This window comes from Limanda limanda, chromosome 9, assembly GCF_963576545.1.
Source record: "Limanda limanda chromosome 9, fLimLim1.1, whole genome shotgun sequence".
Classification (NCBI taxonomy): Eukaryota; Metazoa; Chordata; class Actinopteri; order Pleuronectiformes; family Pleuronectidae; genus Limanda; species Limanda limanda.
Window position 1 is genome coordinate 587,501 of NC_083644.1, and position 15,000 is coordinate 602,500.

A 15,000-nucleotide genomic window follows, 5' to 3' on the forward strand; every position below is an offset into this window, starting at 1 on the left:
CGTTTCCATGGCAACCCCCCCCCCCCTGTCGCCCACAGTAACCACCACACTGACCCATGTGGGCACGATGCCCACTCCCACACAAAGCCAGTGCCATCTGCCCCCCCCCACCCCCCCCCAACACGGGAATGCACAGACTGACCAGTTGGTAACCATGGCGATGAGAGGAGGGCGTGTCGACTGTACTGTCCCATGGCTCTCTCTCTCTAACACAAGCCTTGTGTGTGTGTGTGTGTGTCTGTGTGTCGTCCTCTGAGGTCGCAGCATGGCGCCCCCCCCTCCTTCCAATGCTTCACATTTTCTGTACATTAACACTTTTATAATATTATACTTTTATAAGACGTTTACTCTCAATGTGTTTTTAAAATAATTGAATTATGACAGAAAGTCACAGAAGAAGAATAAATAACAAGTCTGTTTCTGGCAGTGATTTCAAACACCTGGATCAAGTCTCCAGGAGAGTGTGTATGTGTGTGTGTGTTTGTGTGTGTGTTTGTGGATAAGTGTATGACACAATCAATAAATCGACAGCGGACCACCACACACACACAACCACACAATCACACTAACGCAATCAAACACATCTCGATTGTCAACAAGAGAACTCCCACTTCACTGTCGTGTGTGTGTGATGAGTCGAGGCCGATCGATACACTCTTCATAAATCAGCTGGCAAACAGACCCTGACCTGGACACACACAGACACACACACACACACACACTAACACACAAACACACACACACACACACACACACACACACACACACTCCAGGTGTTGCATTCACTGACCACCTTCTCTGTGGTAAATGTGAACTGTCTCTTCTCTTCCCCTCTTTGTTTACCAGGATTCACACCAGTGCAGCTCTCTGATTGGCTGCCAGTGCAGCTCTCTGATTGGCTGCCAGTGCAGCCCTCTGATTGGCTGCCAGGTGGAGGTACCTCAGAGCCTCAGCTGGAGGGAAATGAATCTGATGTTTGAAGCAGAGAAGCTTCAGGAAACAGGTTGAACCGACTCCAGAGAGGAAGTGATGGTTCCACATGTGTGTGTCACTGATCAGGTGGATGGGGGGGGACCGAGGGGAAAGGGGAGGGGCTTAAATAAGAGACCACCAGGACCAGAGGAGAGTAAAGAGCTTCTGTTACCTGTGGCTGCTGAGGGATATTAAAGCCGGGGTCTCTGGGTCCAACGCTGACGAACCGCTGGGCTGGAGATGTAGTGGGGGTGGAGTAGGCTGCACAACACACACACACAGACACACACACACACACACAGACACACACAGACACACACAGATTATTTGTGTTGTCATCACAATCGGTTTCATCAGCAAAAACACTGAAAGTAAACTTTGAGTCTTGATCAGTGGAAACAAACTTCACTGTTCACTGATGACAAAGTTCTGATAAAGAACTATTGAGAAGATCTGGGTCAGAGTGATGATGATATTAAATATAAATATATAAATATATAACTATATATATATATATCTCCATGTGTTGATGATGAGTGTTAGTAGGATTAAATATTTTGGCATCAACTGAGTCTGTTTTTGACAAAACACAAAAATGTTTCTCTGAACCCTGAAGTTAAATTTAATCCAAACACGATAAGATTCACTTCAGACGATGAAGAATTCTTCAGATATTTGATTAATAATTTAAAGATTTATATAATCTGTTTTCTTTTGTTGTGGAGGCGTATTGGCCTCCAGGGAAACATGCTGCAAATATGTTTTCAAATCTACAGGATTTATGCAGCTGGATGTGAAATAAAAGTTGTGTGTGTGTGTGTGTGTGTGTGTGTGCACTCACTGGGCGAGGTGGGTGAGTGCCCCCCCCCCTCGGAGGAGGTGGAGGGGGGCTTGGCGTCGACAGGAAGTGGGACGGGACGGGCCATCGGGGGAGGAGGAGGGGGGGGCAGCATGGGTGTCGGCAGGAAAGGGTTGTGCACCTTTCCCTGGGAGCTACCATTAGGCTGGGGGGGGGGTCACAGAGTTAAAACATTAAATACAAACGTGTGTATATATACACAAAATACATACGTATACACACACAATAATACAATAATAATACACATCAACAGGTTGGTAACCAAGTTAACCTGTAACAGCTCAACTCTGAGCTGTCCTCTGAGTGTGTGTCTGTGTGTGTGTGTGTGTGAGTGTGTGTGTGAGTGTGAGTGTGAGTGAGTGTGTGTGTGTGTGTGTGTGAGTGTGTGTGAGTGTGTGAGTGTGTGTGAGTGTGTGTGTGTGAGTGTGTGTGTGAGTGAAAGTGTGAGTGAAAGTGTGTGTGTGTGTGTGTGAGTGTGTGTGTGTGTGTGTGTGTGAGTGTGTGTGTGTCAGCACTTTTCCTGGCTGGTCATAAAGAATTCTGCTGCTGTTTGCATTTTATCCTGCTAATCTATAGTCATAACACCACAGTACCTCGCTCCACCTCTGCGCCTCCTTCTGTCTCTCCTCCTCTTTCTCTCCTTCTTTCTCTCCTCCTCTTTCTCTCCTTCTTTCTCTCCTCCTCTCTCTCTCTCTCCTCTCTCTCTCCTCTCACAGGTGAACACACTCTACACCTGTTCCCCTCAGCTGTAAAGTATCTTTCATGTGTTGATCGCTGCCTCTTGTGGCCGCTCTCAAAGGTCAAAGGTGACAAAGACTCACAAAGAGTTCGACAAACACAACGATCTAAAACAACTGCTGAAGACACCATGAATGAAATTTAAAACGTGTGATATGAATGAATCAGAATCACTGGAGGGGAAGCAGCTGAGTCCAGGTTCTCTCTCAGACCAGCTGAGATCAGATCAGGTTCATATCTGTTTCACTAGGACACACACGCTGGAAGCAGCTGAAACTCAGAGGACTGAACGTGACTCTGTGTGAGACCCTGTGTGTGAGACCCTGTGTGTGAGACCCTGTGTGTAAACTCAGTGAATCACCGGCAGCGTTCGGGTTCAGGATCATGAGTCGAGCTCCAGGTTCTCGTGTTGAGCTGCAGCTGCACACAGGTCCAGAGCTCCAACAATCACTTCCTCAAAGATGGAAATCTACTAATCTGTTATTTATCAGAACATGAGGACAAGAGATCGTCCAGTTCTACTACGTATGCAAAAAAGACTGTGTGTGTGTGTGTGTGGCAGGGAGGTGGAGGGTGTATTGATTCAGTGTCTAGACAAAGATATATCAGCTATCTCACTGCAGACAGAGGGCACACACACACACACACACACACACACACACACACACACACACACTGCAGTGTTTTCTGCAGACAGATACTGATCCTTTGCAGAGGCTGGAAATCCCAGCTACTCTGAACTCTGAATGTGTGTGTGTGTGTGTGTGTGTGTGTGTGTGTCTGTGTGTGTGCGTGTGCTTACGTTGAGGAAGCCCACCTGGCCCCCCTGCTGGGCGGAGTCAGGACAGACCAGTTGGACGAACTCCTTCAGCGTCTCCTGGGGGTGATACCTGATGGCCGGGTGAGAGAAGTAGGATCCGGGCTGCTGCAGGATGGGGGAGGAGGAGAAGTGGAGGCTGGAGGGGGGGGCATGGGGGCTCGCTGTGGGGGGGGGGAGGGGGGAGGGTGAGAGGGGGGGGCGGGAGAGAGAGAGAGAGACCAAGTTATTAAGAGAGAGGGAAGTTGGGAGCGCGAGGTAGACACATAAGTCAGGGAGGGGAGAGAGAGGAGGGGGAGGTTAATAAAAGGAGGCGTGGCTTGACATGCAAATTCACAATGACGGACACAGAGCAGATGAAACGATGACAACACCCACAATGCACCTCTCACACCAGCTGTCAATCAAACTAGAGAGTGGACGAACATCGTTTCCTTCTCTTCCTTCCTTCCCTCTCCTCCTCTGCTCCTCTTCCCCTGTTCTCCTTTCCTCTCTCCTGTCCTCTTTCCTTCCCTCTCTCCTCCTCTGCTCCTCTTTCCTTCCCTCTCTCCTCCTCTGCTCCTCTTCCCCTGTTCTCCTTTCCTCTCTCCTGTCCTCTTTCCTTCCCTCTCTGCTCCTCTTCCCCTGTTCTCCTCTCCTCCCTCCTGTCCTCTGATCTAATTAAGCCTCTAATTGGTCTAATATTCTCTGATTGCTCGTTAGAGGCTGCGGCCTCGTTAAGGACGGTGATGTATGGAGCTCTGGGCGGAGAGAGAGAGAAGAAGAGAGAGAGAGAGAGAGAGAGGAAGAGAGAGAGGGATGGATGGAGAGAGAGAGGCATAGAGAGAGAGAGAGAGGAAGAGAGAGAGAGAGGGATGGATGGAGAGAGAGAGAGGGATGGATGGAGAGAGAGAGAGAGGAAGAGAGAGAGGGATGGATGGAGAGAGAGGCATAGAGAGAGAGAGAGAGATGAATGGAGAGAGAGGGATGGATGGAGAGAGAGAGAGAGAGGAAGAGAGAGGGATGGATGGAGAGAGAGGAAGAGAGAGAGAGAGGGATGAATGGAGAGAGAGGGATGGATGGAGAGAGAGAGGAAGAGAGAGAGAGAGGAAGAGAGAGAGGGATGGATGGAGAGAGACAGGCATAGAGAGAGAGAGAGGGATGAATGGAGAGAGAGGGATGGATGGAGAGAGAGAGAGAGGAAGAGAGGGATGGATGGAGAGAGAGAGAGGAAGAGAGAGAGAGGGATGGATGGAGAGAGAGAGAGGAAGAGAGAGAGAGAGGGATGGATGGAGAGAGATAGAGGGATGAAGAGAGAGGAAGAGAGGGATGGATGGAGAGAGAGGAAGAGAGAGAGAGAGGGATGGATGGAGCGAGAGAGAGAGGAAGAGAGAGAGAGAGGGATGAATGGAGAGAGAGGAAGAGAGAGAGAGAGACAGAGAGAGAGAGAGAGGAAGAGAGAGAGAGAGAGAGAGAGAGAGAGAGAGAGAGGAAGAGAGAGAGAGAGGGATGAATGGAGAGAGAGGAAGAGAGAGAGAGAGACAGAGAGAGAGAGAGAGAGGAAGAGAGAGAGAGAGAGAGAGAGAGAGAGAGAGAGAGAGAGAGAGAGAGAGAGAGAGAGAGAGAGAGAGAGAGAGAGGGAGAGAGGGATGAATTGAGAGAGAGGAAGAGAGAGGAAGAGAGAGAGAGAGAGAGAGAGAGAGGGAGAGAGGGATGAATTGAGAGAGAGGAAGAGAGAGGAGAGAGAGAGAGAGAGAGGGATGAATGGAGAGAGAGAGAGGGATGTAGAGTTAAAGCTGCTGCACTAATTCACTTAAAGTCGGCTGTGATTTATCACTGTGACAATACACACTGAGCGAGTGTGTGTGTGTGTGTGTGTGTGTGTTTACAGTAATCCTTGGATGGATGGCTTTCTCTGCCCTCCCTCTTACACACACACACACACACACACACACACACACACACACACACACACAATCAAACACACACACACACACACAATAAAACACACAGACACACACTATCTCTCTCTCACACACAAAGACAGAACAAACACACACACAGTCACACACACAGAAGCAAATACACTCACACACAGATTCACTAACACACACATTAAAATAGCCCTAATCCCAACCACCTGTGTGTGTTTAACATAATGTATGAGTGTGTGTGAGTGTGTGTGTGTCTTCATAGGTTGTGCTCTTAAACAAAATGTAGTAAAACATTAATTACACACAACAACTTTTCTAAATGTTCGAGCATCTCTCCGACGTTCACACATAATTTAATATGAAATAATAATTTCTCTGTTTGTGTTAGTGACTGAACGTTAGACAAGTTCATGTTTGTGTGTTTGAACAGAATTAGGCTAATGTTTCCCCCTGTTTACAGTCTTTATGCTAAGCTAAGCTAATTAGCTTTGGTTCCATCTGTAATGTGGATGTTGGGTTTGGATCATTTATTTTTATTCTGAGAGAGAAACAAACACTTGTCTTCTGAAAAGTAACTAAAGACAGAACAGTGTCTCTGAGATGTGATGGCCGAGTGTAAGGATGCATCATGTGTAAAATACTGAAGTATTTGAGCCAGCGCCCCCTGGAGGCGGCAGCGCTCGTCACAGCCTCAACACAAACGTCCCACAGCTGATTAGAGTGAGAACGGACGGAGACTCAGATCGATCCTCTCGTCCGTCTGCAGAGAGAGAGGAAGAGAGAGAGAGAGGAAGAGAGAGAGAGAGGAAGAGAGAGAGAGAGGGAGAGAGACAGAGAGAGAGGAAGAGAGACAGAGAGAGAGGAAGAGAGCGAGAGAGGAAGAGAGAGAGAGACAGAGAGGAAGACAGAGAGAGAGGAAGAGAGACAGAGAGGGAGAGAGAGAGAGAGAGAGAGAGACAGAGAGGAAGACAGAGAGAGAGGAAGAGAGACAGAGAGGGAGAGAGAGAGAGAGGAAGAGAGACAGAGAGAGAGAGAGAGAGTGAGAGAGAGAGAGAGAGAGAGAGATCCTCTCGTCCGTCTGCAGAGAAACTGCAAACAGGAGGATTCTCCGAGAGGTCTGAGTCCTGCTCTCACAGCAGCGTGTGTGTGTGAGTCTGTGAGTGTGTGTGTGAGTGTGTGTTTCTGTGAGTGTGTGAGTGGGTCTGTGAGTGTGTGAGTGTGTGTTTCTCTGTGTGTGTGTGTGTTTCTGTGTGTATGTGTGTGAGTGTGTGTGGTATTGAGTCCTGGTGGCCTGTGTGTCGAACACAGAAGAAAGAACCTGGGATTAGTTCCACTTTGCAAATTGCCTCAGCTCACTGCTCACCGCCCCCCCCTCCTACTCCCCCCCGCCTCCTCCCCCTCCTCCTCCCCCTCCTCCCCCTCCTCCTCCTCCCCTCTTCCCTGCCAACTTTTCCATGAAGAAGATTTTTGCAATAAAAGGTGGATTGATAAACGATAAAAAGGAGGAGAAGAATCAGGACAGCAGAGCTTCGTCATTTCTACTGCAGGAGGAGGATGGAGGGATGGAGGTGACCAGGAAGAGGAGGGAGGGAGGGATGGAGGTGACCAGGAAGAGGAGGAGAAGGGAGGGAGGGATGGAGGTGACCAGGAGGAGGGGGGATGAAGGGATGGAGGTGACCAGGAGGAGGAGGAGGAGGGAAGATGGAGGGATGGAGGTGACCAGGAAGAGGAGGAGGAGGGAGGGAGGGATGGAGGTGACCAGGAGGAGGAGAAGGAAGGATGGAGGGACGGAGGTGACCAGGAGGAGGGAGGGATGGAGGTGACCAGGAGGAGGAGGAGGAAGGATGGAGGGATTGAGGGATGGAGGGATGGAGGGATGGAGGGATGGAGGTGACCAGGAGGAGAAACTGATCTATGACGATATCTTGTGTTTCTTTTGTGTGCAATAATAAACATGATTCAATAAAACTGATCCAACCTGCTTAAAACACACACACTCACACACACACACACAGACACACACACACACACACACACACACACACACACACACACACACACACACAGTGCAGCACCCTGCCTGAGTCTCTCCAGCTCCGTCCTCTGATCCGTCTCCTCTTGACAGACCCACAGTGACTGACAGGGGTGTGTGTGTGTGTGTGTGTGTGTGTGTGTGTGTGTGTGTGTGTGTGTGTGTGTGTGTGTGTGTGAGGGAGGAGGTGTTGGTGGGGGGTTGGGGGGGGGCGTTGGGGTTGACTCTGGAGGACCCACCTCGAGGCCAGGTGCTGCCGGGCCGGTGATGGTGTGAGAAAGCCGTTCGGGGGGAGGAGGAGAAAGAAGAAGAGGAGGAGCTGGAGGAGGAGCTGGAGGCGGAGCCACAGAAAGGAGACCTCTCTGACTTCTTTAGAGCGGCAGCGGGCGACGGCCTCCCTGCCAAGAACCATGATGACCAGGATGAGGAGCGGGTTGTGTCAGAGTTGTGTGTTTACATGTTTGTGCGGCTCCAGTGGGGCGGAGGGTGTGGGCGGGGCTGGAAACCAGGGAGGGAGGGGCCAAGGGGGGCGTGGCTGTGTGGACGAGTGCAGGTGTTTCCTGTCAACAACTGTTTATTGCTCACGTTTATAAAAATGGAAGAAAAATGTTTTTGAAGAAGATATTTACAGCGCACATGCAACACAAAGTTGTGTTGTTAAATCAGATGTTGTGTGTTTACTTGATTCAAATTGACACAAACTTATTCATTAAGAATATATTGATATGAAATAAGACACTGTTTCCTCAGAGTGTTGGAACTGCTGTCTACTGTGCATGCGTGTGAGAGTGTGTGTGTGTGTGTGTCTATGCGTGTGAGAGTGTGTGTGTGTGTGTGAGAGTGTGTGTCTGTGTGTGTGTGAGAGAGTGATGAACTATTGGAGAGGTTTTGTCAGGTGGAATCGAGACAGTCTGCTCAGCACTTTCTATCTTTCTATCTATCCGTCTAAAACCTCTCATCCTTCCTTCCTCTTCTCAACTTTTTTCTGAGCTGTGATCACACACACACACACACACACACACACACACGGAGACACACACACACACACACACACGGAGACACACACACACACACAGCAGTTTTTCGGTCGCAGGCATCAACCAATAAAAAAACAGTCATGATGATGTCATCAGCATGCTGCGGGTGGACAGGGGGGTGGAGGTGAGGGGGGGGGGCGGGGGGGCTGCACCACAGACTCTTCATGACCAAGACTCAGACAATAAAAGAAGTAGAGAAGAAAAGAAAGAAGAGAAGAGGAAAGAAAACAAAAGGAAAAAAGAGAGAAGGAAAGGAAGGAAAGGAAGGAGGAAAAGAGGAGGAAGAGGAGGAAGAGGAGGAAGATGGAGGAACAGTAGAACAGTAAAGAAAGAGTAAAGAGCAAACAAATATCTACCAGACTGAACCAGACACGTCACGACACCAAAGACGACAAACCAAAACCCATCCAGGAGAGGAGGAAGAGGAGGAAGAGAAAGTGGAGGAGGAGGAAGATGAAGAAGAAGATTGGGAGAGAGGAGGAGGAAGCAGATTGGGGGAGAGGAGGAGGAAGAAGAGGAGGAAGATGAAGAAGAGGATTGGAGTTGAGTTGAGGAAGAAGAGGATTGGAGTTGAGTTGAGGGAGTGGAAGAAGAAGAGAAAGATCAGGAGGAGGAGAAAGAAGAGGAGCAGAGGGAGGAGGAAGAAGAAGAGGAGGGAGAAGAGGAGCAGGAGGAGGAGGAAGAAGAAGAGGAGGGAGGAGGAAGAAGAAGAGGAGGGAGAAGAGGAGCAGGAGGAGGAGGAAGAAGAAGAGCAGAGGGAGGAGGAAGAAGAAGAGGAGGGAGAAGACAAGCAGAAGGAGGAGGAGGAGGAAGAAGAAGAGGAGGGAGGAGGAGGAGGAGGAGGAGGAGGAGGAGGAGGAGGAGGAGGAGGAGGAAGAAGAAGAGGAGGGAGGAGGAGGAGGAAGAAGAAGAGGAGGGAGAAGAGGAGCAGGAGGAGGAGGAAGAAGAGGAGGAAGATGAAGAAGAGGATTGGAGTTGAGTTGAGGAAGTGGAAGAAGAAGAGAAAGATCAGGAGGAGGAGAAAGAAGAGGAGCAGAGGGAGGAGGAAAAAGAAGAGGAGGGAGAAGAGGAGCAGGAGGAGGAGGAAGAAGAAGAATAGGAGGAACAAGAGGAGGGAGGAGGAGGAAGAAGAAGATTAAGAGAAGGAGGATTGGGGAAGAGGAGTAGGAAGAAGAGGAGGAGGAAGAAGAGGAGCAGAGGGAGGAGGAAATTGAAGAAGAAGATTGGGAGAGAGCAGGAGGAAGAAGAGGAGCAGGAAGAAGAGGAGCAAGAAGAGGAGGAAGAAGAAGAGGATTGGAGTTGAGGAAGCGGAAGAAGAAGAGAAAGATCAGGAGGAGGAGGATTGGGGAAGAGCAGGAGGAAGAAGAGGAGCAGAGGGAAGAGGAAGAAGAGGAGGAGGAAGAAGACAAGCAGAAGGAGGAGGAAGAAGAAGAGGAGGAAGAGGAGCAGGAGGAGGAGGAAGAAGAAGAGGAGGGAGAAGAGGAGGGAGAAGAGGAGCAGGAGGAGGAGCAGGAGGAGGAGCTAGCGGTTTCACAGACACGAGGACAGAGGAGGAGGCGTGGTCACATGTTTACCTTGTCGGGAGATGAACGAGCTAGCTAGAGAGCCACGCAGCTTATATCCAGCTTTCCAACGCAAGAGAAGAAGAACAGAAACGAAAAGAGGAAAGAAAAAGAAAAGAAGCATGAACATACTGACGGAGCGAGAGAGAGAGAGAGAGAGAGAGAGAGAGGTGGAGGCAGAACCTCAACCATCACTGAGTGGAGACCAGGAGTCTGATCCCACCCACAGTGATATCCAGGGTCCCATTAACCTGCTAACCCCCCCCCCCGCAGGTCGCTGCCGTGTGCGATCTGATTGGTTTAATTCTATCTGGAGGCGGAGCTATGATCCTCTGCTTCCTGAACCTGAAGAAGCTGGAACTGATCAGAGTTCAGTTTCCTGCTGAATGTTGGAGATGATTTCTGGTTGTTAATAACTTCAGAGAGTTTCTCACTGATCTGAGTTCAGCTGGAGGCTCCTGTCGCCTGATTGGTCGATTCACTCTCATACAACCAGCTTCTCTTTGGTGGAACAATAAACTTTACTGAGGATCCATCACCTTTTTAAAACGTCTTTGTTTGGACCAATTATGATTTAATCTGCCTCATTGATGATTCATGATTCATTGAGATGAATAACGGCTGCTATAATTCAGATTTAATGATGAGTAACAGGAAACCTCCAGCAGCCAATCAGAGAGAGGGATCTACCCCCACCCCCCCCTGCTGTTACAGAAGCTGTTTCCTCTGGAAGGTCAGGCAGGTTAAAGTTGAGATGTGTATGAAGTGTGTGTGTATGGTGGAGGAGGGGGGGGGTGGGGGGGGTATATTAGGTGTGGGGTTGATGGTCTGGAGAGGGTGGGGGGGTGGGGTGGGGGGGCAGGTCATATAGCGAGTGGGGGGGGTGTACCTGGCTCCACGTCGTGCCAGCTGCTGGCCTGGCTGCCGCTGCCCGGGGAGCGACCCTGACCCGGGTAGTAGGACTCCTCCCCCGGACTGTCCACGTCCTCCTCCATGCACTTGATCCTCTTAGCAGAGCTGCACACACACAGACACACACACAGACACACACACACACACACACACAGACACACACACAGACACACACATCACAGTCTGTTAATAACACAAACAAGATCACGTGATGACCAAGAGTCAGGATGTTTATAACATTTACACTTTGTGTTACAGCAACAGTCTGGAACTGTTACAGCGCCCCCTGCAGCTGCACATGGGAATGTATAGTGGTTTTTGAATAGAGATCAAATGTGTGTGTGTGTTTGTGTGTCTGTGTGTGTGTGTGTGGCCCTCCCTCCACACTGACACATCTATATGAATGAAAATTCTTTGACATTAGCAAAGACTTTAACATTTCCATAAGGATCTGCTATATTGCCCTGCAGCTGTGTGTGTGTGTGTGTGTGTGTGTGTATGTGTGTGTGTGTGTGTGTGTGTGTGTCTGTTTGTAAGTGTGTGTGTGTGTGTGTGTGTAGGATGTCTCTGGAGAGGTGTCCAGAGTCAGAGAGCAGCGAAAGAGAGAGAGGGAGGACACACACACACACACACAGCTTGTCTGAGTCAGTGATTCACAGTATGTGTGTGTGTGTGTGTGTGTGTGTGCGTGAGTGTGTGTGTGTGTGTGTGTGTGTGTGTGAGTGTGTGTGTGTGTGTGTGTCTGTGCGTGTGTGTGTGTGTGTGTGCTGCAGGGCAGGTATCTCAGCAGACAGACAGACGACTCTTGTGACCGCATCGATTTAACAGAGGAGGTCAGGGCAAACCCTGCAAGCGTGTGTGTGTGTTTGTGTGTGTCTGTGTGTGTGTGTGTGGACTGTAGTTCAGCTTTGAGAAGGCTAAACATGAAACAGTACTTCTGAGGACACACAACTCTGTGATACATGTATATTAATATGTATGTTTAACATGTTAGTAGTGACCTTCTCATGTGTGTGGGTATGTGTGTGTGTGTGTGTGTGTGTGTGTGCATGTGTGTGTGTGTGTGTGTGCATGTGTGTGCGTGTGTGTGCATGTGTGTGTGTGTGAGTGTGTGTGTGTGTGTGCGTGTGTGTGCGTGTGTGTGCGTGTGTGTGTGTGTGTGTGTGTGAGTGTGTGTGTGTACCTGGAGGAGGAGGTGCTGGGCAGGGGTCTCCTCATGGCTCCTGGACTCATGCTGTAGTAGGAGGAGCTATCCAGGTCGGCCAATGAGAAGTTAGGACCAGTCCCAGCTGCAATGGGAGCTGTGACACAGAGAGAGAGAGAAATATAAACATTATATAACTGTAATATTTATATACAGTCACTGATTGTCTTTATATACAGTCACTGATTATATATAATAGTATATATACTATGCTCCGCCCCCCCTCAGGTCCTTGTCTGACTGCACAACACCATCCTGAACTCTAAAGAATTGCTGCTTGTGTCCTGCTACAACTTTTTAGTGTTTTTACATTGAATTCTGTATATATAATATAATATATATATATATATATATTTTTAATTCTGTTCATATCTCTTCATTCTCTTGTCGGCTGCTGCTGTAACAAGTGGATTTCCCTGATGATGGATTAATACAGTTCTAATCTGTTTTATATTCTCTCAGTTTCTCTTTATGGATCAGAGCTTCTGCTGCTGGGAGGAGGAGGAGTCGTTATGACATCATCTACAAACAACAACAAGCCACTCCCCCCTCTCTCTCTCTCTCTCTCTCTGATCTGTCCATCTTCTGACATCTACTCTCCTCCACATCTCACTCCCTCTCTCCACCGCCACAAAGGGCTCTCACTGTTAGAGAGAGAGGGAGAGAGAGATAGGGGGGGGTGAGAGAGAGAGAGGAGGGAGGGAGAAAGAGATGAGAGAGAGAGGGAGAGGGAGAGAGAGAGAGGGAGAGAGAGAGAGAGACTCCTGTTTGTTGTCAAATGCTTCAATTTGAAAACCCTGCTGAACAAAGGCAACAATCAGCTTCAAACCCGGACGTCCGTCTAGCCCTTCGCCTCCAGCCCCCCCCACCCCCCCCGGTCCATCCCTCCTCTTCATCACTTCATTGACAGAGAGCATGATGGGATGAAAGGAGGAGGAGGAGGAGGAGGAGAGGATGGAGAGTTTTCTGCTGAGCTAAGCACCTCCAACTACCTCACTGTGCCCTGCAGAGACAGAGAGATGAACACACACACACACACAACCAAAAACAGACACACACACACAACCGACACAGACACACAACCGACACAGACACACACACATACCAGCACACACACACACACAACAGACACACACCACACACACACTTTCTCAAGGTCTACATAGTTAAGATGTGGAACAGAGTGTATCCCACCAAGACTACAACAACATCTGTGTGTTACTGAGTGTCTGTTTGTTGGTGTGTGTTTGTTGGTGTGTGTTTGTTGGTGTGTGTTGGTTGTTGTGTGTTTGTTGGTGGGTCCAGAAGTTTTCAATCAACACAACTCAAATCTGAACACACTCCAACCGAGATGAAGTAGTGACCGTCTTCATGTTGTCTTCACCATGTGGAGCATCATGTTAATGGAGCAGCTCCATTGCAGATGGAGGTTCTGCTGGTGGCTCGGAGGAGGTTCTGCTGGTGGCTCGGAGGAGGTTCTGCTGGTGGCTCGGAGGAGGTTCTGCTGGTGGCTCGGAGGAGGTTCTGCTGGTGGCTCGGAGGAGGTTCTGTGGATGGGTTCCTCCTCTAGAGGATCCTGGTAGTTCTTTAGGTTATTTATCCTTTAGGACATAAACTGGTTACTAAGGACCATTTGAGGATTGTTGAAATTGTTCCAGTTGTCATCTGGATGGTTGTAGGTTCTTTAGAGTTCTGGGTTGTTCAGGTCAGTGAAGATGTTCTAGAGAACCTCAACAAGACTTGCATGGTTACTGAAGAACTTTCTCAGATACTTCGTCCATCGGAAGGTTCTATAGGGTCTTAAGGTTGTTCTAGGGATTCATTAAAAGGTTCTAGGTTGTTGGTGACATTCTACTCATGTTTTAATGCTCATTAAGAAGGTTCTCCAGGTCCTTGAGGTTATGGAAGAGGTTCTAGTCAGTGAGCAGGTTCTCCAGGTCCTTGAGGTTATGGAAGAGGTTCTAGTCAGTGAGCAGGTTCTACAGGTCCTCTAGGAGTTTATAGGGGTTTTGAGAATGATTGAATAAGTTCAATGTGCAATATTTTAAATTCTAGTGGTCAACACAAAGTTCTGGAGGTGCTTCAGGAGGTTCAGGGGGATGTTAGGAGGCTGTGGTGGCCATCGAGGAAGTTCTTCAGGTTCTGTACGAGTTGGGAGAATCCTGTGGAGGTTGTTTCTGAGTTCCTCTAGGATCTTCTACTGGAACTTTAAAAGGTTCTGAAAGAATCTTCCAAGTAAATCAAGTCCTTTGTCTTGAATAAGTTACTGAAATAAAGAAGCATCTATCCTGAGGTCCAGGCAACAGACCTGCAGCTCAGAGGTGAGGGTCTCTAACCTTCAGACCAGCTGACACCACCTGCAGCAGTGTGACCTCACAGCTGGATCTACACCTCACTGCCCCCCCCCCCAGTGGGAGGAGCTCTCACTCGTCTCTGCTGCCGTGTTCGTCGGGATCAGATTCGAACGCTGACACAAGGCGAGTTCTCGTTCTTAATCCCACGGCTCTGATTGGCTGAGGGATGTTTTGTCAGAGCAGAGCCGACAGCTGTCAATCAGCAGCCGAGCTCCGGAGCTGGAACTCTGAGGACGTCTGACACAAATCCACTTTGCTCCTGCGCCTGCACAGCTCCGCCTCCGGGACCAGGAACCCACACATCATCAGGATGTCATCTGTTCATCATAATACAATAATAATAAACTCTATTTATAAAGAACTGTTCAAAACACATAGAACAACTAACCACTCAGAAGCAGCAGGGGGCCTCGGGCTGCAGGAGATCATATTAATGAAGCTCTCAGCTCCTGGTCATCTCAACACAGATATGATATTGATCAGTTCCATGTTATTATTATTATTATTGTTAAGGAGGAAGTGGAGATCACATGTTTCTGTCACAGGAACAAAAGACCAGAGCTCTCACTCTGAGGAAGATTCTGCTTTATTCAAAGAAAT

General features: G+C 48.9%; 1 protein-coding gene across 1 annotated transcript in view; it reads right to left on the minus strand.

Annotated features, from left to right (window-relative positions):
• The window catches only part of nfia (nuclear factor I/A), an 85,003-nt gene that overhangs the window by 3,490 nt on the left and 66,513 nt on the right, over window positions 1-15,000 (minus strand). The window contains exons 5-11 of the mRNA XM_061078322.1: window positions 12,026-12,143; window positions 10,820-10,947; window positions 9,943-9,993; window positions 7,571-7,729; window positions 3,372-3,550; window positions 1,772-1,976; window positions 1,145-1,239 (exon numbers count right to left, since the gene is read on the minus strand). Coding sequence (XP_060934305.1) covers window positions 1,145-1,239; window positions 1,772-1,976; window positions 3,372-3,550; window positions 7,571-7,729; window positions 9,943-9,993; window positions 10,820-10,947; window positions 12,026-12,143 — 935 coding nt within the window. The remainder of the gene's footprint in view (window positions 1-1,144; window positions 1,240-1,771; window positions 1,977-3,371; window positions 3,551-7,570; window positions 7,730-9,942; window positions 9,994-10,819; window positions 10,948-12,025; window positions 12,144-15,000) is intronic.